Below are 25,290 nucleotides of genomic sequence, written 5' to 3'. Positions count from 1 at the left end.
AAAGCGCTCAGGGAACAAAAGCTCCAAGAGCGAACCCGAGCAGATTGCTTAGCTCGGCCCCTGGCAAGGGCAGTGCAAGTCCACCTCAGGCAAATACACTGGAAAAGCCACACAACAGGTCCCTCCGCCAGAAGATCAGCAAGATCATCTGGCCATCAAGTTTATGGATCAATGAGAATTGCAAAACTCCAGCGCTAGGGGAATACAGCACATAGAACTCGTGGTTTTTCCCCCACGATTCCTTAGTTTTTCAACTTTAATTTTTTTCTTTCCTTTTCAACCAATTTCTTATTTTATCAACTTTTAAAAATCTTTTTTGATTTTCATTTTGACAGTTACATTCTATCCCTGCATTATGTAAGTTTTTCTTTCTTTACAATTTTGGGATGCAACTTCTTCTAACAGACTAAAATATAGTCAAAATCTGTTCCTATTCATTTGTCAGATCATATTCTCTTTTATGTTGTTGTTTCTTCTTCTTTTGTTTTGTTTTGTTAAAGGCTTTTAAAATTTTCATCTTTGCAGTTATGTTCTATCTTTTCAGTGTATTTAATTTTATTTTTTACAATTATTTCTTTACAATTTTGGGATCTAGTTTTCTAAAACAAAACAAAACAAAACAAAATACACACAAAATCCAATGTATTACTCTATTCTGCTCATCTGTCTAATTATATTCTCTTTTTTCTTTCTCCCCTGACCCCCAGTTTCAGGTATCTTCTGATTTGTTTAGCATATATTTCTCTGGGGTCATTGTTTCCATTTTGCATTTTGTTCTATCGTTCATCTATACTTCTCTGGATAGAACAACAAGACGGAGAAGTATCAAAAGGTGACTATCAAAAAAGAGAACAAGAAACAGTACTGACTGCAAGGGACCTAATCATATGGACATAAGTTAAGATGTTGGAACTAGAGTTAGGAATAATGATTATAAAGATATTAGCTGGGCTTGAAAAAAGCATAGAAGACACTAGAGAATCCCTTTCTGGAGAAGTAAAAGAAGTAAAATCTAACTGGTGGTGGGTATTATGGAGGGCATGTATTGCATGGAGCACTGGGTGTGGTGCATAAACAATGAATTCTGGAACACTGAAAAGAAATTTAAAAAATAAATAAAAAATTTTTTTAAAGTGAAAAAGGTTGTCAATGAGATGCAATAAAAAAATGGAGGCTCTTGCTAGGATAAATGAGGCAGAAGAGAGAATTAGTGATATAGAACACCAAACGATGGAGAATAAAGAAGTTGAGAAAAAGAGTGATAAACAACAAGGGGAGAATTTGAGAGCTAAGTGATACCATAAAGTGAAAAAATATTAGAATAATTGGAATCCCAGAAGAGGAAAGAGAAAGAGAGGGGCACAAGGTATACTGGAGCAAATTATAGCGGAGACTTCCTAATGTGGGGAAGAAAACAGACATCAAAATCCAGGAGGCACAGAGAACCTCCCTCAAAATCAATAAAAATAGGTCAACACCCCAACATATGATAATGAAACTTACAAATCTCAAGAGAAAAGGAGAAAATCCTGAAAGCAGCTCAGGACTAAAGATCTGTATCCTACAATGGTAGAAATATTAGATTGGCAGCAGACCTATCAACAGAGACCTGGTAGGCCAGAAACAATGGATATGATATATTCAGGGTGATGAGAAAAATATGCAGCCAAGAATACTTTACCCAGCTAGAATGTCATTCAAAATAGAAGGAGTGATTTTAAAAAATTTCAGGACAAACTAAAAGAATTCATGTCACCAAACCAGCCCTACAAGAAATATTAAAAGGGATCCTTTAAGCAAAAAGAGAGCACAAAAGTAACGTAGACCAGAAAGGAACAGAGACAATATACAGTGACAGTCACCTTACAGGCAATACAATGGCACTAAATTCATATCTTTCAATATTTATCCTGAATGTAAATGGGCTAAATGCCCCCAATCAGAAGACACAGGGTATCAGACTGCATAAAAAAGGCAAGACTCATTTATATGCTGTCTGCAAGAGACTCACTTTAGACCCAAATATACCTCCAGATTGAAGGTGGGGAGGTAGAAAACACTTTATCATGCTAATGGACATCAAAAGACAGCTGGGGTGGCAAGCCTTATATCAAACAAAATAAATTTTAAACCAAAGACTGTAATAAGAGGTGAGTAAGGACACTATGTCACAATTATGAGGTCTATCCAACAAGAAGATCTAACATTGTAAATATTTATGCCCCTAACATGGGAGCAGCCAATTATATAAGCTGATTAATAACAAAATTAAAGAAACAAATCAATAATAATACAATAATAGTAGGGGATTTTTAACAACCCCTCTCTGCAATGGACAGATCATCCAAGCAGAAGATCAACAAGGAAATAAAGGCTTTGAATGACACACTGGACCAGATGGACATCACAGATATATTAAGAACATGTCATCCCAAAGCAACAAAATACATATTAATCTCTAGTACACATGGAACATTCTCCAGAATAGATCACATCCTGGGACAAGTCAGGTCTCAACTGGTACCAAAAGACTGGTTTCATTCCCTGCATATTTTTGGACCATAATGCTTTGAAACTGAAATTCAATCACATGAAGAAAGTTGGAAAGAACCCAAATACATGGAGGCTAAAGACCATCCTACTAAAGAATGAATGGGTCAACCAGGAAATTAAAGAAGAATTTCAAAAATTCATGGAAAAAAATGAAAATGAAAACACAGCTTTTCAAAACCTTTGGTATGCAACAAAGGTGATCTTTTAAGAGGGAAGTATATAGCACTACAAGCCTTTCCCAAAAAAACAAGAAAGGTCTCACATACACAACCTAACCTTACACCCAAAGGAGTGGGAGAAAGAAAAAACAAAGCCTGAGCCTAGCAGGAGAAGAGAAATAATTAATATTAGAGCAGAAATCAATGAAATAGAAACCAAAAGAAGAGTAGAACAGATCAATAAAACTAAGAGCTGGTTCTTTGAAAGAATTAATAAGATTGATAAACCCCTGGCCAGACTTATCAAAAATAAAAGAGAAAGGAGCCAAGTAAATAAAATCATGAATTTAAGAGGGGAGATCACAACCAACACTGAAGAAATACCAACAAATTAGATAATCTGGAAGAAATGGATCCATGATATAAACTACCAAAACTGAACCAGGAAGAAATAGAAAACCTGAACAGACCCATAACCAGCAAGGAAATTGAAGCAGTCATCAAAAATCTCCCAACAAACAAGAGCCCAGGGCCAGATGGCTTCCCAGGGGAATTCTACCAAATGTTTAAAGAATTAATACTTAGTCTTCTGAAGCTGTTTCAAAAAACCAAAATGGAAGGAAAACTTCCAAACTCTTTTTATGAGGCCAGCATTACCTTGATCCCCAAACCAGACAAAGACCCCATCAAAAAGGAGAATTACTGACCAATATCCCTGATGAACACGGATGCAAAAATTTTCACCACAATAGTAGTCAATAGGATCTAACAGTACATTAAAAGGATTGTTCTCCACAACCAAGTGGGATTTATTCCTGGGCTGCAATGTTGGCTTAACATCCACAGATCAATCAATGTGATACAATACATTAATAAAAGAAAGAAGAAAGGGGCGCCTGGGTGGCTCAGTGGGTTGAGCTGCTGCCTTCGGCTCGGGTCATGATCTCAGGGTCCTGGGATCGAGTCCCACATTGGGCTCTCTGCTCAGCAGGAAGCCTGCTTCCCTCTCTCTCTCTCTCTCTGCCTTCCTCTCCGTCTACTTGTGATCTCTCTCTGTCAAATAAATAAATAAAAATCTTTAAAAAAAAAAAAAGAAAGAAGAAGAACCATATGATACTCTCAGTAGATGCTTAAAAAGCATTTGACAAAGCATCCTTTCTTGATCAAAACTCTTCAAAGTGTAGGGATAGAGGGTACATACCTCAATATCATAAAATCCATATACAAAAACCCCACAGCAAATATCATTCTCAATGTGGAAAAACTGAGAGCTTTTCCCTTAAGGTCAGGAATATGGCAGGGCTGTCCACTATCACCACTGCCATTCAATATAGTACTAGAAGTCCTAGCCTCAGCAATCAGACAATAAAAAGAAATAAAAGGCATCTGAATTGGCAAAGAAGAAGCCAAACTCTCATTCGTTGCAGATGACATGATACTCTGTGTGGAAAACTCAGAAGACTCCACCTCAGAATTGCTGGCACTCATACAGGAATTCAGCAAAGTGGCAGGATATATCAAATCAATGGCACAGAAATTAGTTGCATTTCTATATACTAACAATGAGACAGAAGAAAGAGAAATTAAGTAGTCCATCTCATTTACAATTGTACCCAAAACCATAAGATAGGTAGGAATAAACCTAACCAAAGAGGCAAGGGATACGCACACAGAAAACTACAGAACATTCATGAAATAAATTGAGGAAGACACAAAGAAATAGAAAAACGTTCCATGCTTATGGATTGGAAGAACAAATATTGTTAAAATGTCTACGCTCCCTAGAGCAATCTACACATTCAATGCAATCCCTAACAAAATATCATCAACTTTTTTCACAGAGCTGGAACAAAAAATCCTAAAATTTGTATGGAACCAGAAAAGACCCCAAATAGCCAAAAGAATGTTGAAAAAGAAAACCAAAGCTGTTGGCATCACAATTATGGACTTCAAGCTCTATTAGAAAGCTGTAATCATCAAGACAGTATGGTACTTGCACAAAACAGACACATAGATCAGTGGAATAGAACAGAAAGTCCAGAAATGGACCCCCAACTCTATGGTCAACTAATCTTCAACAAAGCAGGAAAAAATATCCAATGGAAAGACAGTCTCTTCAACAAATGCTGTTGGGAAAATTGGACAGCCACATGCAGAAGAATGGAACTAGACCATTTCCTTACATTATACATGAAAATAGACTCAAAATGAATGAAAGACCTAAATGGGAGACAGGAATCCATCAAAATCCTATAGGAGAACATAGGCAGCAACCTCTGTGACCTTGGCCACAACAACTTCTTGCCAGACAGTCTCCAAAGGCAAGGGAAACAAAGGCAAAAATGAACTGTTGAGACTTCATCCAGATAAAAATCTTTTGCACAGCAAATAGTCGACAAAACCAAAAGACAACTGACAGAATGGGAGAAGATATTTGCAAATGACGTATCAGATAAAGGGCTAGTGTTCAAAATCTATAAAGAACTTCTCAAACTCAACACCCAAAGAGCAAATAATCCAATCAAGAAATGGGCAAAAGACGTGAATAGATATTTCTCCAAAGACATACAATTGGCCAACAGACACAAGAAAAAGTGCTTGACATCACTCGGCATCAGGGAAATACAAATCAAAACCACAGTGAGATACCACCTCACACGAGTCAGGATAATTAAAATTAACAAGTGCGGAAACGACAGATGTTGGCGAGGATACAGAGAAAGGGGCACCCTCCTACACTGTTGGTGGAAATGCAAGCTAGTGCAGCCACTCTGGAAAACAGTATGGAGGTTCCTCCTAAGGTTGAAATAGAGCTACCTACAACCCAACAATTGCACTATTGGGTATCTAACCCATAGACACAAATGTAGTGATCTGAAAGGGCACCTGTACTCCAATGTTTATAGCAGCAATGTCCACAAGAGCCAAACTATGGGAAGAGCCTAGATGTCCAGTGACAGATGAATGGATAAAGAAGATGTAGTGTATATATATATATATATATACATACATATGTATACACACACACACACACACACACACACACACACACACACACAGTGGAATACTATGCAGCCATCAAAAGAATTGAACTCTTCCCATTGATAATAACATGGATGGAACTAGAGGGTATTATGCTAAGCAAAATAAGTCATTCAGAGAAAGACAATTATCATATGATTTCACTCATGTGTGAAATTTAAGAAACAAAGCAGGATAATAGGGGAAGAGAAGAAAAAAATAAAACAAGATGAAAACAGAGGGAGACATGGGGCGTCTGGGTGGCTCAGTGGGTTATACCTCTGCCTTTGGCTCAGGTCATGGTCTCAGGGTCCTGGGATCGAGCCCCACATTGGGCTCTCTGCTCAGCAGGGGGCCTGCTTTCCCCTCTCTCTCTGCCTCCCTCTCTGCCTACTTGTAATCTCTCTCTCTGTCAAATAAATAAATAAATAGAATCTTAAAGGAAAAAAAATATAACAGAGGGAGACAAACCACATAAGACCCTTAACTACAGGGAACAGAGGGTTGCTGGAGGGAAGGGAGGTGGAGGGATGAGGTAACTGGGTGATGGGCATTAAAGAGGGCATGTGATGTAATGACTACCGGGTGTTACATGAAACTGATGAATCCCTGACCTCTCACCCTGAAACCAGTGATACATTATATGTTAATTAAAACAACAACAACAAAAGAACCAATGGAGAATGTTCCACATGAATTACATGACAGTTATGGCTGGTGACAAGTGTCAGGGGTCAAGGCATAAGCCCCAGTGAGCAGGGAGCATTCAGAGCCAGGGAAGCACTGTCCCTTCCCTGTCCCCCATTGAAAGCCTAGAAAACCCGCCTGTCAGTCTGGAACCATGGGCACAAATGAGCCATGAGCAGAAAGGGTCACTGCATATAGGAGAGGGCTTGAACTTGATGTACGGTCATGGTGAGGAAACCCAAGGTAAGACACTGGGACTGGAGCAGGTATGTTTCATTTGACCTGAGCAGACACAGAAGCTTTAAAAAAAAATGGGCAGGGCATGTATGGGACTCAGAAGGAGGACAATCCCCTTGGGAAATAAGGCCACAGACAAAATCATAAAGAAGCCAGTTGAAACCCAGTCTGAGGTAGCCAGCATGTCAGATGATGCTTCATGAAATCAAGTACGGTTTTTCAACACATCTAAGATATCATTATGAGCCACAAAGTATCTGCCAATTAAATGACGATGTGGCATTTTAGCACATCAACTGAAAGAGGAATTCTAAATTTTAGAGATACAAAAATGCAAAAAAATATGAGCCCTGGAATTAACAAAATGTGGGTAGACATATGTTTCATGGCCCAGGATATAAACAGATAAAAAAAAATCTAATCCCAAGAAACAAACTCCACAAAACAATACAGGAAAGATTTTACACCTGACAGAGTAGAAATGATAGGGCAGCCTGAAGAAAAATTCTTAAGTAAGCGTTCTGAGAAATAAATAGTTTTGAAATAAGGATAGGCAGAAAAAGGACCAAGTAATCTTAGAAATAAAGAATGTAACTGTTGCAAATTTAAAATAATAAAAAAATAAATGAATCAGAAACTAGGCAAGTCACTGCTTAAAAGATACTTAGCAAAAGATAGGAATGAGATCTCTCAAAGCACAGAAAAGAGTTGTGGAGAGAGAATATATGAAGAGAAATTAAGCAGTCTGGAAGGTAGCTGAGTGAGAGGACAGGACAGTCAGAAATGGAAGAATAAACAGAAGGAAGGGCTAAATTTTCCCATGGTTTAATGGAGGCCCTCAGATCAAGAAAGCTTACTGAATGGCTACAAGATACTTTTTTTTTTTTTAAAGATTTTATTTATTTATTTGACAGACAGAGATCACAAGTAGGCAGAGAGGCAGGCAGAGAGAGAGAGGAGGAAGCAGGGTCCCCGCTGAGCAGAGAGCCCGATGTGGGGCTCGATCCCAGGACCCTGAGATCATGACCTGAGCCGAAGGCAGAGGCTTTAACCCACTGAGCCACCCAGGCGCCCCTACAAGATACTTTTTTTTAAAAAATCCTCATGTGCCCATGTTTTATAGTACAAAAAGGAAGAGAAAATCTTTAAAACTACAGGAGAAAATACCCAATTATCTACAAAGCAAAGACAACCCAGTTGATGGTAGACTTGTCACCAAGAACAAGAAGGACATAGTGTCATATCAGTCATCCAGAGCTACTATCAACTTAGATTTTTAAACCCAGCAATATTCAAGAATATTGAATATTCAATATTCAAGAAATTTATTTCTTGGGGGTGAGGCACAAGTAGGGGGAGGGGCAGAGGGAGAAGCAGACTCCCTGTTGAGCAGGGAGCCTGATGTGGGCCTTGATCTCAGCTCCCTGGGCTCATGACCTGAGCCAAAGGCAGACACTTAACCGACGGAGTCACCCAGGTGCCCAATAAAGGCATTTTTTTTAAGACATTTTTTTTTTAAAGACATCTGCACACTAAAGGTTTACTCCTTACCGGCCCTTCCTGAAAGGACCACTGAAAGATATAGGTCAGCAAAAATAAAAAGAATCTGGAAGGGAGGGACAAGATTCAAGCAGCAACAGTAAAAATATCTGCATCTCAAACATGTTGATAAATCGAAATACGACAGAATAATGTTTTATTAGAATTTTTTAAAATTTGCAACTCAACTTGTAATGAACGATAATGCAAAAGAGAAGGCAGGGGAGGGAAGGGTTGCAAACTTCTCTGGGAAGAGAACAAAGAGAAGAAAAAACACACATTTTCAAATATTACAGTGAGCAGGAAAGTTGCCTGGACCACCATCATCCCTGCTTCTCCTGGAAACGTAATTTTCATGCAAGTTTCCAGAGCCCCTTGCATGCGAACACCGAAACACCTACCCTCAGACTTGCAGTTACCCGGGTCAGTTATGTGAAGTTGTAATGGTTACGCTAGATTGAGCTGGTCGTTTGGGTTTTGTAACTTACAGCTGAAGGCATCCTAACTGATGCAACTATGCATCCTAACAATCTGAGAATATTTGAAACCGCCAACATAGTAATTATTCAAGTGAGAACTGGCAGTGGACGTTAGAGCCACTGGATGAAAATTTACTGCCGCACCGGAGAGTCAAACGCTCTCCATCACGTTATAGGTTGCTTTCTAGTCACAAAGGAGAGAATGTGTATTTCCAGTGGGGAAATCTGGCAGTCGCTGCTTCAGCCAAATGACCAAACCCACACCACTTGACACCACAGATCTCCAAAGGGGCTGAGTATGTACAGTCTTGTACGTAGCATTCCTACCCAAATGCTTTCTCCTGCCTCTGCTCATGAGGAAACAAACAGATCCAAGACATTGTCCAAGACAACCGGCAGAGGCTCTTGGGAAGATGAGTGTCAGGAAAACAGAAGAAGCTGGGGAGGTTGTTTTAGGTAAAAAGGGGCTAAGGACAGAGAAGAACAACAACAAATATGGCAAAATGTTAACTGTCGGGAAATTCAGAGAACGTGCGGCTGAATGACCGCTAAACCATTCTTTGTACTTTTCAGTGGGTGTGAGCATTTTGCAAATAAAAAGTTGGAGGGCACAATGAGAAAGTGTTTGGAACTGGAAAACCACTGAAACCAGGTAAGGGCAAGACACAGGTATCCAGTACCCTTCGTTGAATGCCTTATGTCACCGTCTTTGTCCTAAACCCTTCATGTGGGTAACTCCATCAATCCTTGTAACAAAGAGAGGACGTAGGTCCTGTTTTTAGGACTGCTATTTCACTTCAGGGAAACAGAGACATGGAAGTTGGGTAATAGTCCCAGTTTCCACTGCAAAGAGGCAGGACCCAAACAGAGGTGGTCTGGATCCAGAGTCAATGTGCTGAACGATGCGGCGAGCCACTGCACCCAAATGAAGAGGGGTTACAGTAGGAATACAGTGAAGACAGACAGACAACTGACAAATACAGGAAAAGGGGGGGATAGGGAGTAAACAAACCACGCAAAAAGAGAAAACATAAAGTAATTCCTAGTAAGTGAGTCCTACCATGTTTTAGTTACAATAAATGCTAAAGGGTAAAGCCACCGATTTGAAATTAGAGATCCTTGGAGCGAAGAGGGTAATGTGCTATTTATGAAAGAAATGCCTGAAACAGAACGACTCAATGGTAGAATAGAGAAGGCTGGCTCACGAGGCAGGACAAACTGTTTCATACATTCTGGACACGAGCTGTTGGGGTGCTGGTCCATGGCAACTGATCAGAAAGGAAAGCAATTTCAGTTTCAGTGAGCCGGACTGACCAAAGGCCTTGGACTTGGGGCCACCAGACCCATACAGGCCCCATACAGAGCAAGCAGTTGCAAAAGAGGCTTCGGGCTGTGCTATGGGGACAACACAGTCAGAACAAGGCTTTGAAGCTACGTAAATATCAGGCTGGACGACAAAGAGGATGAAAAAAAAAAACACTTAGTACAAGAACTGGCAGGGGGTTGGAGAAAACCACATCTGAGTGGTCATAAACAGTACTTTGGAAATACTTGATGTAATGGAAAAGTCTACCCACAGGGAGGGGAAGGGTTCTCATGCCAGGTCACAGACGCAGGGCACTATCTGGAAAGGCAAGTCCAAGTCAACCCCCCGAACCACTGCCTGCCACCAGCATCCTTAAACCCAGCCCGTCGGAGAAGGTCACCTTGCCCTATAGGCCGGTGGACTAAAATCGTTCCTGGAGGAGAAATAAAAGCAGAAGTAAGAATAAGAAAAAAGAAAATGAAAAAAAAAAAAAAAAACAAATTCACATTTTTCATATTAAGACTTCTGTAAATGAGTTTAGTGTGAGAAACCTATTAGTTTTATAATCATTAAAAATTTTGTATATAATTTTTTTTTTAAGATTTTATTTATTTGACAGAAAGAGAGAACACAAGTGGGTTTGGGGGAAGGGAGAAGCAGACTCCCTGCTGAGCAGGGATCCCCAGTCCCTGGGATCATGACCTGAGCCAAAGGCAGCTGCTTAACCAACTGAGCCACCAGGTGCCCCAAACATTTTGTATATAATCTCAAAACTGTTTTTAAGGTGGTTTGAAGCATTTATGGGGATTGATAGATTAAACCTAAGGTTTTAATTAAAAGTGTGAAAGTGATAAATTTACAACCAATGTTTAAATGTCTGGGAAGTCTAAATTGTCAATTCTAAGTTTTGGGGTCTTATGTAAGCACTGAAGGAATATTTAGACAAATGTTGATTATTTAAAGGATGTTAAACAGTTAATAATTTCACAACAGGTAAATCAGTCCATTCCAAAATCCTACCCCTCCTCCCAACATTAAAGGATCCACCAACCTTGTACAATGAGCTGGATCTACAGAGGGTCCCAAATACACATTTATGTTTATAAAAACCCATTTAGATATGGCCCTTTCCCTCCATCATTAAAACTAAGCGGTGCCCGGGTGGATCACAGGGTTAAGCCTCTGCCTTCTGCAGGTAGTGATCTCGGGGTCCTGGGATGGAGCCCTGCATCGGGCTCTCTGCTCAGCGGGAAGCCTGCCTCCCCCCCACCTCTGCCTGCCTCTCTGCCTACTTGTGATTTCTATCTGTCAAATAAATAAATAAAATCTTAAAAAAAAAAAAAAAACAACTAAGCAGTGGTGGGAGATAAAAACAGACAAAAATTGAGCAAGGAGCTAAGAATCATTTTACACGGGATATGTGAGATCACCTTCCTTACCTTGTTTATTGATCATTGGTAATTAGCCACCTCCGCAGAGGCCCTTAGTTTGCCTCATAATCGGATGGTTTACGTACCACATAAAATATTCATGATGGTTCGGAAAAGGTAAATCTACAGAGACTGAAAGCAGATTAGTGGTTGCTGGGGGCTCACGATGAGGACAGGGACTTTTTTTTTTTTTTTTTAAAGATGCGGGGCTCAATCCCAGGACCCTGACACACGGAGATCACAGGTAGGCAGAGAGGCAGGCAGAGAGAGGAAGGGATGCAGGCTCCCTGCTGAGCAGAGAGCCCGATGCAGGGCTCGATCCCGGGACCCTGGGACCATGATCTGAGCCGAAGGCAGAGGCTTTAACCCACTGAGCCACCCAGGCGCCCCTATACACCATTTTATATGTTAAATATATATAATATGTGGTATATTACAGATTATATATATCAGTTATTATAATATATATTATATATGTGTTATATATATTATATATTATATATCATACAGGTATCTGTATCATATAACTCAACAAAGCTGTTACAGAACCAGAGAAATAATTTGACTTTGAAACAGAAAGAATCTGAAATGATTAAGAAGTGTGATCTGACAAGAGGAAATGACTGAACGTCGTCAGCGTTTGGATGTGGAGGCTGGCCAGAACAATGCTAAGACGTTCTCTAAGATGCCATTCATTTCTGCTTTGGAAAGTGAAAAGAAAGCTGCGCCTGAGTGGCTCAGTCGGTTAAGCGACTTCCTCCGGCTCAGGTCATGATCCTGGAGTCCCAAGATCAAGTTTTGCATCGGGCTCCCTGCTCGCAGGGAGTCTGCTCTCCCTCTGACTTTTCCCCTCTTGTGCTCGCTCTCTCTCTCTCTCTCATTTTCTCCCTCCCAAATAAATAAATAAAATTTTTATAAATAAATAAATAAATGTATGTTAAAAGAAAAATGAAAGGAGGCTGATTATAAGAAAGAGTTAAGGTGTAAGGGCCCAAGCTCGCTCTTCTTTTATCACTTCTAACAGCTTAGTTTCATTTTCAAATGTGCATATAGTATTTTTCTTATTGTGGGCAAACTCCGATCTCGAGTCTGCAGCATTTGTATGAATATACTGGGACCCAGTTGATGGAAAGCGACCATGCCACAATGTCAGTTTACTTATCTAAGAAGGATTTAGACCCATCAGGAGAATGGTAAATAACTTCTTCAGGGGACTTCTTTGTCCAGCATGAGCATGCAAGAAATCCCGCAAGACAAATGAGAATCTGGGGTGAAGGCAGAAAAGCCACAGCTGAGCTATGTTCCCGGGTGGTCTCCACTGTTTGCCCACCTAAATCCGTGTCCTTACCCTTCACAGAAAGAAACTTACAAAAAGCTTAGAGGTCACGTGTACATTTCTTGCAACTTATTATGACCATACGGTGAGGTACCGGCCAGCAGGGCAAATCAGAATTGGTGTGGGCAACTTTCCCGAAGTTTTGCCACACTTAAAGCGAGGGTGTGAATGTCCTGTTCTTCTCCCTCCTCGTTCCTACTAACTGGAACCCCAAGAGCAATGTTGGAGCCAACGTGGTCCACGAAGTGACCTCTATTAACCTATTTAATGCCCCTTGCAGGTGGATACCACACCATGACATAGAGCTCAGGCAGAAGATCCATGCTGAGGTCCTGTGCTAGGGTGCATGGTGAATGAGGCCCAGGTGGGATTCCAGCCCTCCCTCCAACTGGCCACCTGTGTGAGTATAACCAACAGTTACGGCCCTGCACATGACCATGACACTATAGACAGATGTTACAGCCCCAGACACCTACCTCTGAATATCCTAAAGGGGAGAGAAAAATAAAACTCCAATCTTTATAAAGTAATTGTTATACATAGCAGAATGAAATCCTAACTAACGCAAAGACTATCTGTAATCTTTATTTTTTAAGTGGCAGAAAGAAAATGCTACCATCTATTAAATCTGGTACTGTAAATTATGGGGGTTATGTTATTCTCTGTACTTTCCTGTGACTTTTAAATAGTCAGTAATTTGGGACTTTAAAGCTGTACCCATGGGGCAAAAAACACAAAACAGAGAATCCAATCAGATGCCACTGAAATGTGTGTTCCAGTTAGCAGAACAGACAGCAAAAGACCCCAGAGTCTACTCAGGTGAGAAAGGTGAAAGCCAGGGTAACAGAATCACATGAATGTGTAAAGCGTCTGATGGAATGGCATGATAGAAAGTGTTCTCACGGCCAGACAAGGAGCTGGAGAAATGTAAAGAGAGAAGGAAATACAAGAGCCAAGCAAGCCAAGAAACACAAGATACTCAACATCATCCACCATCAGGGAAATGAAAGTCAAAATCATAAGATCCCTCTTCCTACCTAATAGGATACCTGGAATTTAAAAAAAAAAAAAAAAAAGAAAGAAAGAAAAAGAAAAGAAAAGAAAGGAAAATCCATGCTGGTGAGGTTGTGATGGGAATGTAAAATCATGTACCCAGTTTGGAAATATCTGCCAGTTCTGTAGATGGTTAGTCATAGAATTATCATATGACCTAGAAATCCTACTCCTAGCTATTTACCCAAAAGAACTGAGAGAAAGATCCACCCAAAACTTTGTACATGAATGTTGACAGTATTATTCATAATAGCCAAGAAGTGGAAAGCAAGTATCCATTAACTGTTGAAGGGATAAGTAAAGGACGGTGTTCCCCTACGATGGAATATTACTCAGCTGTAAAAAAAGAAATGAAGTGGGGTGCCTGGATGGCTCAGTGGGTTAAGGCCTCTGCCTTCGGCTCGGGTCAGCATCTCAGGGTCCTGGGATCAAGCTCTGCGTGGGGCTCTCTGCTTAGCAGGGAACCTGCTTCCCCCCCTCTCTCTGGCTGCCTTTCCGCCTACTTGTGATCTCTCTGTCAAATAAATAAATAAATAAAATCTTTTAAAAAAAAAATGAAGTGCCGATAGACAACAGAGCATGGCTGAACCTTGAAAATTTTATGCTCAGTGAGATAAACCAGTCACCAAGGGCCACATATTGTATGATTTCATTTATGTGAGAAGTTCAGAATAGACAAATCCACAGATAGGAGGTAGGTTAATGGCTGCCAGAAAGATAGGAATATATACATCCTAGAAGCTCAAGTTATATAAACTCAGTGAGATCCACAGCAAGACATATTATAACCAAACTGTCAAAAGACAAAGGATTTTTTAGGCAGCGGGAGAGAAATGACTCATCACATACATGGAATCTGCAATAAAATTAACAGCCAACTTCTCATCAGAAACCACAGAGGCCATAAGGCAGTGGAAGGACATACTTAAATTGCTGGGGAAAAAAACTGTCAACCAAGACTTGTGTATCGATGAAAATGTCCTTAAAAAATGAGAGGGAAATTCAGAGCACCTGGGTGGCTCAGTCAGTTAAGCATCTGCCTTTAGTTCAGGTTGTGATCTTGGGCTCCTGGGATCAAGCCCCACGTTGGGCCTTGGCCTTCTCCCTCTCCCTCCTCCCCCATGCAATCCTCTCTCATGCTCACTCTCTCCAATGAATAAATAAAATCTTTTTTTAAAAAATGAGGGAGAAATTAAAATACACCCAGATAGGGGCGCCTGGGTGGCTCAGTGGGTTAAAGCCTCTACTTTCGCTCAGGTCATGGTCCCAGGGTCCTGGGATCGAGCCCCGCATCGGGCTCTCTGCTCAGCGGGGAGCCTGCTTCCTCCTCTCTCTCTGCCTACTTGTAATCTCTGTCTGTCAAATAAATAAATAAAATCTTAAAAAAAAAATACACCCAGATAAACAAAAGCTGAGGAATTTTGTTTCCACTGGACCTACCCTAAAAAAAATGTCAAAGGGAGTCCTTCAGGTTGAAATAAAAAGATGCCAGAAAGTAACTCAAAGTTGTGTGAACAAATAAAGCCCTCCAGTAAAGGTAACTATAACGGCAAGGAGAAAAATCAGCGTTATTATATCTTTGGATTGTAACTACAACAAAAGACAAATGCACAGAAAAGAATTATGAGTCTTCGTTACCAGGCACACAAGAATGAAGATGTAATCAGTGATGACAATAACGAAAGGTGTGGGGGAGAGAGGTGTACAGAAGAAGCATTTTCAGATGCCCCTTAAGTTATGCTGGTATCAATTCAAACAGGATTGTTAGAAATTTATGTTAAGTATGTAAGTATAATCCCCACGGTAACTATGAAGAAAAAAAGTCTAATCTACACAAAGGAAATGAGAATAGAATCAAAACAGTTCACTACAAAAAAAAAAAAAAAACTCAACTAAACACAAAAGAAGGCAGTAGGGGAGGAAATGAAACACAAAAACATGTATAAGACCTATAGAAATCAAATAGTAAAATGGCAAAGAAAGTGCACCCTTAACAGTAATCACTTGGAATGTAAGGGGATTAAATTTTCCAATCAAAAGGCAGAGATGGACGGAATGCACTAAAAAACATGATCTAACCATATGCTATCAAGGGGAGACTCACTTTCAGCGACAGAGTGACTTACCAACCAACAAATGAGCTGAAAGAAAGAGGACAGAAAAATATATCCCATCCAAATAGTAGAGAGCCAGGATGGCTATACTAATAGGAGACAAAATAACTCTAAGTCAAATATGTTAGAAAGGACAAAAGAAGAACATTATATATTGATGAAACAGTCAGTTCATCAAGAAGATATAACAATTATAAACATGCACGCACCACACAACACAGTCCCCCAAAAGATGAGGCAAACGTTGACAGAACTGGAGAATCTGTTTCACAAAACAGTTGGAGACAGCAGCATACAATTTTCAGTAATGAATGGAACTATACGGAAGATCATTAAGTAAACAGAGGACTTAACACAATACTATACACCAGCTGGCCCTAACAGACATCTCCAGAACACTCCATCCCATACCAGCAACATTCTTCTCAAGTGCACACGGGACATTCTGCAGGACAAACCATATGTTAGGCCACAAAACAAGTTTAAATTCATTTAAAAAGACTAAAACATAAATATATATACATATATATGTATGCATATATATGTATATATATACACATATATATTAAATACATATATTTGAAAAAATAAGTTAAAAATGTTTTAAAAATAAAAAAACGTTTTTAATTTAAAAAAATAAATAAAAAGACTGAAGTGATAAAAAGTATCTTCCCCAATCACAACAGAATAAGGACAGAAACCAATACTAGAAGGAAATCTGAAAAGCTCACATATATGTAAAAATTAAACACCTTCTTAAACAAAGCACAGGGGAGGGGCCCCTGGTGGCTCAGTCAGTTAAGCTTCTGCCTTCGGCTCAAGTCATGATCCCAGGGTCCTACATTGGGCTCCCTGCTCAGCAGGGAGCCTGCTTCTCTCCCTCCCTCTGCCTGCTGCTCCCCCTGCTTGTGCTCTCTCTCTCTTGCTATCTCTCTGTCAACTAAATAATCATTAAAAAAAAAAAAAAAGCAAAACCAGAGGAAATCAGCAAATACTCTGAAACGAAAGAAAACAAATATGTAACATGTCAGATGAAATGCAGGGAAGGAGCACTCCAGGGGAAATTTATAGCTGTAAATGCCTACATTAAGAAAGGGAGAAGCTCTCAAATTGATAAAACTAATTTTACACATTGAGTTTCAAAACAGAAAAAGAGCAAATGAACCCAAAGCTAAGACAACATAACTACTGAAGAGTAAAGCAGAGATAAAAGAAATACAGAACAGAAAAATAACAGAAGAAACAAAAAATTGATTCTTCGGGGGGGGAAAAAAACAGATCCATGAAACTGACAACACTTTAGGTAAACTGACCAAGAGAAAAAGGGTGAAGACTTAAATAACTAAAATCACATATAATAGTGGGGACATGACTATCAACCTCACACTAATAAAAAGGATTATAAGAGAGTACTAGGAACAACTATATGGAAACAAATGAGATAACTAGATGACATGACAAAATTCCTAGAAACACGAGAATCACCTAAACTGACCCAAAAGAAATAGAAATCCTCAACAGGGTGCCTGGGTGGCTCAGTGTTTTGGGTGCCTGCTTTTGGCTCAGGTCATGATTCCAGGGTCTTGGGATCAAGCCCCGAATCGGGTCCCCTGCTCGGCGGGAAGCCTGCTTCTCCCTCGCCCACTCCCCCTGCTTGTGTTCCCTCTCTTGCTGTCTCTCTGTCAAATAAATAAAATCTTAAAAAAATAAAGAAAGAAAGAAAACTTCAACAAACCTTTAATAAAAGATTGAACAGGTGATCAAAATTTCCCAACAGAGAAAAGTCCAACTCTTACAGCTTCACTGGTGAATTAAAGCAAACATCTGAAGTAGAACTGACACCAAGTTTGAGTTTCTCAAACTCTTCCAAAAAATAAAAGAGTAAGTAACACTACCGCACTCATAGCCTCGTTCTATGAGGCCAGCTTCACCTTGATACGAAGGCCAGATTAAGACAACACAGGCTGGGGCTCCTGGGTGGCTCAGTGGATTAAGCCTCTGTCTTCAGCTCAGGTCATGATCTCAGGGTCCGGGGATCGAGCTCCGAATCGGGCTCTCAGCTCAGCGGGGAGCCTGCTTCCTCTTGTCTCTCTCTCTGCCTGCCTCTCTGCCTACTTGTGATCTCTCTCTGTCAAATAAATAAATAAAATCCTTAAAAAAAAAAAAAAGACAACACAGGGAAAGAAAATCACAGAGCAACATCCCTGATGAATACGGATGTAAAAATCCTTGACAAAATGCTAGCAAACTGCACCCAACAGCATATTAAAGGATCATACGCTGTGACCCAATGGGATTTACCCGAGAAACACAAGCGATGATTAACACCAATCAGTGCAACACATCACATTAATAAGACAAAGAGGGGGAGAAACAAATACTGCTCATCTCAGTTAACGGAGAAAAAAAAAAAACAACACCCTTTTATGCACAAAAACACTGAACAAACTAGGAACAAAGGCAATTTCCTCAACCTGAGAAGGGTTTCTGTGAACATCGCACACGTATCGTATCAATGGCCAAAGACTGAAAACTTCAAAACTTTACCCAAGATCAGAAACAAGATGAAGATTCTCACTTCTGCTATTCAGCATTGCCATGGAAGTTCTATCAGATCGATTAATGAAGAAAAGAAATAAAAGGCATCAAAACTGGGGAGGAAGAAGTAAAATGCTCTCTGTTCACACATGGCATGATCCTGCATGTAGAAACACCCATAGTCTACGAGAAAGCTGCTAGAGGTAATGAACGGGTCCAGCAAGGTTTCAAGGCACAAGATGAATGGGAAGTAGACTGGAGGTTACCAGGGGATGAAGGGGGAAATGGGGAGTTATTGCTTAACTGGCACAGGTTTCTATTTGGGGTGATAGGAATGTTTTTGAAAGAGATGGTGGTGATGTTTACCCAACGTCGTGAATGTACTGAAGGGCACTTAAAATGGTTAAGACTGGCAAGTTTTCTGTGATAGATGCTTTACCACAATTTGACTAAATTTACAAACGCATGTTATACTATTCAAGGGAATTAAGCTACCCTGTAAGTTAAACCCGTTTTTTGAGTTCAGTCTGTACATTTGCCTTGATAAGACATTAACCCAGCTCTGCTTTACTACACCAGGATGAGTTGCAAAGAACAGTCAGGACTTTCGCATCCGCAATTTTAATTCATTTAATTCAATTCTTACAACCGAACAGCTGCCAATGGGTTTTCTAGGACCAAAAGCTGCCTTCACAGACATAAAATAAAATTTAAAAAATCTCATATTGACCTGTAACTTTTATATTTTGACCAATTTAAATATTTTCTGTAATTTTTAAATTTTCCAAAAGACTAAAAAAAAACAACACAAAAAACTCTCGGGGTCGGGGGACAATTCCCCAAACCGGAATTACATCCTTCTGAATAACAAATAACAATGTAAGAAATCAAAGTCCTCGTACCTCCCCAGGTGTCGACGTGAATTTTTTTCCACCACACATACAGGAAAAGAAGAGCAGACAGGAGGAACTGGGATGTGGTGTTTGCCCAGGCAGATCCTCTGAGGGAGAGAACGTGATCATTCCCTGTGAGTGTCTTCTGTGCAAGTACAAAGAAACAGGCTACCCCTGATGAGCTTTGGCTCCGTTAGAGAATCAGTCTTTAGAAAAGCCTAGAACCCAGGGGTGCCTGGGTGGCTCAGTGGGTTTAAGCCTCTGCCTTCGGCTCAGGTCATGATCCCAGGGTCCCTCTGCTCGGCAGGGAGCCTGCTTCCTCCTCTCTCTCTCTGCCTGCCTCTCGGCCTGCTTGTGATCTCCATCAAATAAATTTTTTTAAAAATCTTAAAAAAAAAAAAAAAGAAAGGCCTAGAACCCATAAGCTACCTTTTAATGGTCTAAATACAGTACCCACTTAAGACAGACTTGTTTTCTTTCCAGCAACGCTAAATTTTGGAAGACCCAAAGGTGACTAATCATCATCCAAAAAACAAAAGAACATATAAACATGTGTCACCATTCTTTGTCCTCACAGCCTCAAATAACCCATCAGATAACTTCTTACACACAGATACATGGAGTATCAAAACACAGCTACTATGTTCAAAATACTGGTTCATAGCGGTATTATTTCTCAAGATTGTAATAAACTTGTTTGCTGTTACAAGATAACCTTAGAACATCCTCGACAGATATTTTATCCCACGAATAAAATGATGCCACGTCCTGGCACAGGCAGCCCAGGGATGCTTGCTTTCTATTTTTTCACTTCACTCTTCTGACCGATCCTTGAATTTTATCACCGATTAATCCATTCCAGTGGGTTCTTCTCCTCTTACCCAACTACCCCCCCAAACTGTCCTTTGTAGATTTGTTCAAGAAACTTCTTTTTTTTTTTTAAGATCTTTATTTATTTTGTTCAAGAAACTTCTAAGAGAGGGTCTGTAAGGTACACCTGCAGGGGAAACCCGGACCCCCCACTTAGCTGTTTACATGGGTTGACGTCACCAGTTCACAAACCTGTCGACTCTAACTCACCCCCCCACCCCCACCCCCACCCAAAGCCTCTTTCAGCTCTTGGCATAAAGATGTTACAAAACTTTTTTCATTGATTATTCTTATACTCCATCTCTCCACTCTCCTTTATTTAATGGCTTTTATATATATTTCGTATTGCAAGTAACAGTAGGAAAGAAATTTTCTATCACTACCTGGTACCCACAACAGTATGTGTACACACGCGCACACACATGCAGGAACAAACGTCCCCTGAAAATACGCCCATATCTCCTCGTGTTTCCTATTCTATCACATTTTATTCTATGTCATTCATAATATACCTCATTTTTTAAAGTGTCGATCAAGACCCGCTAAACCAGTTTTCATTTAGGAAGAAACACGGTGCTCTAAGGCATCCAGACACTGCCAGGGCTCAGGGCTGCATCTCCAGACACTGGTGGGACCATGCCTGCCACCTGCAGGGGAGGCCGCTCTGGGCCAGCGCACAGCGGGAGGTTTAGCTGAGGGATGGACCGACAGCATGGCACCTCCATGGGACCCTCATGTTCTCCAGCTTCATATAGATGGAATTGGCTCAATTTCTTACAACTCAGAGAGAGCGGGAGAATTCCCCACCGTGCTCTGCCCCTGCTCCTGCCTTTGCTTAGGTGCCCACCTCCGTCTGCACAGGCTCCTCGGGCTAACTCCAGTCTGACATGCAGGTGCCGGCTCACACAGCACTTCTTCCAGAACATTCTCCCTCATCTCCCCCAACTAAGCCCCTCACTCCCTCCCCAAAGCCTGGGCTGGCTGCCCCTCCTGAGCACCAGCCCCTGCCCTGTCTTAAGGGACACCTGTCAGGGCTCCCTCCCGGGCTGCCTCGCTCCCCCATATCCCAGCCCCTGGGACTGGAGCCGGCACCCGGCACGCACTCGGGATTTGGGGAATGAGAGGGTCGCTACGTACACGACGCCGAGGTCCAGGGCGTAGAGCAGGAGGCCGTTCATGCCCACGTTGATCACATTCGCTGCAATCCCAGTGATCACTTGCGGCATGATGATGCCCTAAAATCCCCAAGAAGAAAACAAATAGCCTTTTTCAAGAGCTAATCAGGTGGCATGAAATAAGGGAAGACACATATACTAGTCTCGGCCCCTCTCCCCCACAGTTCCCCGCACAGAGCTCCGAAATCCCTTGTGATTCCCCCAGCGATAAGAGCGCCAGGGGGAGTCCTTTGTTCTAATATATGGTCTTCAACCCGGGTTCTTGACACGGAGTTCCTAAATCCTTTGGAATGTCTTAGGGCCACAAGGGAGCCCTCTGTCACAATGAGGGACTGTGAGTGGCCCCGGACGGGAACTGGTCCCCAGAAACACCAGGCCAGGGTTAGAAGCTCAACTGTTTCGGACCTCTCTCATAATGATCAATCCTGCCTCCCCCAAAAGCACACGACTCAGGAAACTTCCAGGCTGGTGAGTGTAAGGACGTGATAGGAAGATAGCAGCCCTTTCCCACAGACCTCGCCGGCGGGGTGGGTGCTGTCGGCATTCTTTGTCATTTACTCTGATAACGAACTGGTAGATCGTAAGCAGGCTTGTCCTCGGTTCCGGGAGTCGCTCTAATTAAATGAGTGGAACCTGAGTCGTGGAAGCTTCCGATCCGCAGCCTATCGGTCGCCCAGGTGCAGCCTGGACTTGCCATCGGCCTGTGGAGGTGGGGAGGCTAGAAGGTGGGACGAGCCCTCCACCTGTGGGCGGTCCCCGTCCAAGCAGGCAGAGAGCGAATCGACTTAAAGAGGTAGGCCAGGCAGCTGCTCTTGGCGGGACTGTGCGGTGCAGAAACAGCCACCACGCCTCCCGGGGAGGGAGTCCTGTGAGAGCGATGAAAGGGCAAGAGGAAGAGGGAGTCTTCCTGAACAGAGGGGCAATCCGAGTTACGGATTTTTTATGTCATTTTAAATGACAGCACAGGACCATCGCTGGCCTGCCTCTCCCACAGCTCATGCTCACGTTCTCACCCTCTGACAAAATCTTAAAAAAAAAACAACAAAGAGTGGCTTCAGTGCACAGAGGTCACACGGATGCAAGCAGGCAGCTCAGGAAAGAGGGACTGGGGAGGGTGGCGTGGTGAGCCAGAGGTCACCCCTCACCTATACCCTCACCCGTCTCGCCTGTGTCCCTTCTCTCTCGGGTGTACTGGGGGCACCGTGAACCCTGGGGACTTCTGGGGTTGTGGCCCTTGGAACTCTGCAATCTCTTCCCTAAAAACAGAGGCACCAGGGCCAGGCCTGGGCCCGACGCAGAGCTGGTAGGTAGCCCACGGGAGAGGTAAGGGGTGGAGGGTGCAGACTGCACAGTAACACCAGGGGTGGGCGCAGGAGTCAGTCAGATGGAGACGGGTGTCTCCCCTGAGCTGGACAAAATCCATCCACGAGACATCAGGTCTCCCCAACAAGGAGCTCTGGGTAGAATTCCAGGAAAAAAATAAAACAAAACAATAAAACCTGTGAATTACTTTCATAGAAAATGCCCTAAGAATACTTACTCTACATTTCCAGTACCGTGGAGTAAGAAAAGACAAAGAACCTGTACCTGGCTTTGCAAATATCTCGTCTGCAGCTGGAAGAGGAAGGCTGCCTGTAAGATGAAACCAGAAACGTCCTCGTTAATATCAAAGTGTCATTCCAACAGTCCCTGTGAGTTCCGTTTTTCAAGAAGATACTTCCTCTTGATGAAAGACCACAAAATCGGAGAACCAGAGCCACACCATTAAATGCTAGCATGCTAACTGTTTGGAATCTTCCAGAAAGGACTGCCTGACAGAACAGACAAGTCAACCTCTAACTGGCTGAAGCAGAAAATAGCTCACTGCCTTGACATATGAACAGCTCTGAGGGTACCAACGGCGGGGGGGGGGGGGGGGGTACATCCCCAAATTCCCGGGGAGCCCCGGAAACATCCTGATTAGCTTGCAATCAAGAGTAATCACGGCATAAGGAAGGGAAGTTCTTCCCATGATCAGTGTGTGTATTTCCTGTAAGCTGCTGGACCTCAAAGTGGTACGAGCTTTGAGAATCAGAAAGGGAGGGATGGCAGGTCCAAGAGATACTTGGGGAACGGACACAGGAACAGCATTATATAAATGAAAGGACGGAGGCACACACATGACCACATTCATGAACTGCTTCACATGGTGCAACGCAGGGTGCCTGGGTGGCTCAGTGGGTTGGGCGTCCGTCTTCAGCTCCGGTCCTGATCCCAGCATCCTGGGATTGAGCCCGGAGTTGGGCTCCCTGCTCAGCGGGGAGTCTGTTTCTCTCTCTGCCCCTCCCCCCGCTCATCTTCTCGCTCTCTCTCTTTCTCACTCCAATCAATCAATCAATCAACATTTAAAAAATGAAAGATTAAAAAAAATACCCTTGACACTTACAGGAAGAGCAGGAATAAAAATCATCACATAAATCTGGGCTATCCTGAAATATACAACAAGCAGCCGTTGGTTAACATTCAAACAATTGCTGATCATACTTCCTCAAACTGAATCCATGCAGTACTTTCTAAAAATTAAAACTGAACATAATTTACACGGGTAAATTTAACGCTCTTATGAGACTTTTCCAACAACCCAAATCAACCCTACAGTAGGCAGGCTGCAGGAAAGCCGGACTTCACACCTCCCAGCTAGTTCTTCGCCGAAAAGGTAGAAGGAACACACAGCAACATGAACCGGAAACTGGGCAAGACTTAGAAACTGAGTCAGGACTGTAGGTGTATCTCACACTGAAGCCGGCCAAATGGTCTTCTAGAAGAGCAGAGGTGCCTCCCTGCATCCCACGTACCCTGTAGGCGATCCCACAGAGCTTGCTGGAATTATAGCTTAAAAAAAAATAAATAACACCCCAACTCGTAAAACAAATGGGAAGAAGAAAAGAAAAAAAAAAACAAAAACGGGAAGGAGACTGTGTTGCCGTTCTGCTTCTGGGAGGAGAGAAGTACTCTGCGCGTTTACAAAACACATGTTCTTGTCCTGCATCTTTTCACTCGGGACATGGCACCAGGTCACTGTGTCACCCCACATCACCCCGTGTCAGGTGGTCCCCGCCAGCCCTCTCTCCTATGGTCCGCACGTCACAGCTTCTGTTTGCCACAGGGTTCGAGTCCAGGGAACGTGGACGTGGGGAAGAGGACCAGACAGCCCCTAACTCTGAACCTGGGGTTCTGACATGAGTGACACTGCTGACCTGGAGACTTCGGGGTCTTGCTTTAAAAGCAGGAGGATGCGCTCCGTGTTGATGAAGACGGCCCAGCACGGAAAGCAGCACAGCAGCAAGATGAGGATTCCTCTCTGAAGGATGATCCCCACGCGTTTTAGGTTCTTGCCTCCAAAGGACTCGAGAGAAGAAACACATAACGGTAAAGAACGCCACGGTGTGGGGCACATGGGTGGCTCAGTGGGTTAAGCCTCTGCCTTCAGCTCAGGTCATGATCAGAGTCCTGGGATCGAGCCCCGCATCGGGCTCTCTGCCAAGCAGGGAGCCTGCTTCCCCCTCTCTCTGCCTGCCGCTCCACCTGCTTGTGCTCTCTCTCTCTCTCTCTCTGGCAAACAAATAAATAAAATCTTAAAAAAAAAAAAAGCAAAAAAACTTAAAACTGACTTAAATATAAAAAAAGAATGCCACAGTGTGCTGAGAGCCATCTGGAAGAGGCAAAGGGCAAGTTGCCTGTCTGGGACCGGGGAGGGGCACGGCAGCTGCCCCAGTGGCCTCCACAGTGAGACAGGGTCAATGGAAAAATGACATAACCTGCTGAAGACTAGGAGGGACGAGGGTACAAAAGCCAGAGCTGAGCAGCCGCTGGGTGGCAAGAGCACGGAGGAGAGAGCCGTCCAGGGGAGGACAGGGCAGGC

The 25,290-nt window shown here is 42.4% G+C and overlaps 1 protein-coding gene across 2 annotated transcripts in view; it reads right to left on the bottom strand.

Moving 5' to 3' along the window:
- The window catches only part of LOC125086831 (multidrug and toxin extrusion protein 2-like), a 70,818-nt gene that overhangs the window by 37,631 nt on the left and 7,897 nt on the right, over positions 1-25,290 (bottom strand). For both annotated transcript variants that reach the window (XM_047706345.1, XM_047706344.1), the window contains exons 4-8: positions 24,626-24,774; positions 23,815-23,857; positions 22,977-23,021; positions 21,352-21,449; positions 19,354-19,451 (exon numbers count right to left, since the gene is read on the bottom strand). In XM_047706345.1, the coding sequence (XP_047562301.1) occupies positions 19,354-19,451; positions 21,352-21,449; positions 22,977-23,021; positions 23,815-23,857; positions 24,626-24,774 (433 nt within the window). The remainder of the gene's footprint in view (positions 1-19,353; positions 19,452-21,351; positions 21,450-22,976; positions 23,022-23,814; positions 23,858-24,625; positions 24,775-25,290) is intronic.

Source organism: Lutra lutra, chromosome 16, assembly GCF_902655055.1.
Source record: "Lutra lutra chromosome 16, mLutLut1.2, whole genome shotgun sequence".
In the NCBI taxonomy this organism is placed as follows: Eukaryota; Metazoa; Chordata; class Mammalia; order Carnivora; family Mustelidae; genus Lutra; species Lutra lutra.
The sequence above is the reverse complement of the archived record's forward strand: the minus strand, read 5'-3'. Positions and strand labels throughout refer to the sequence as shown.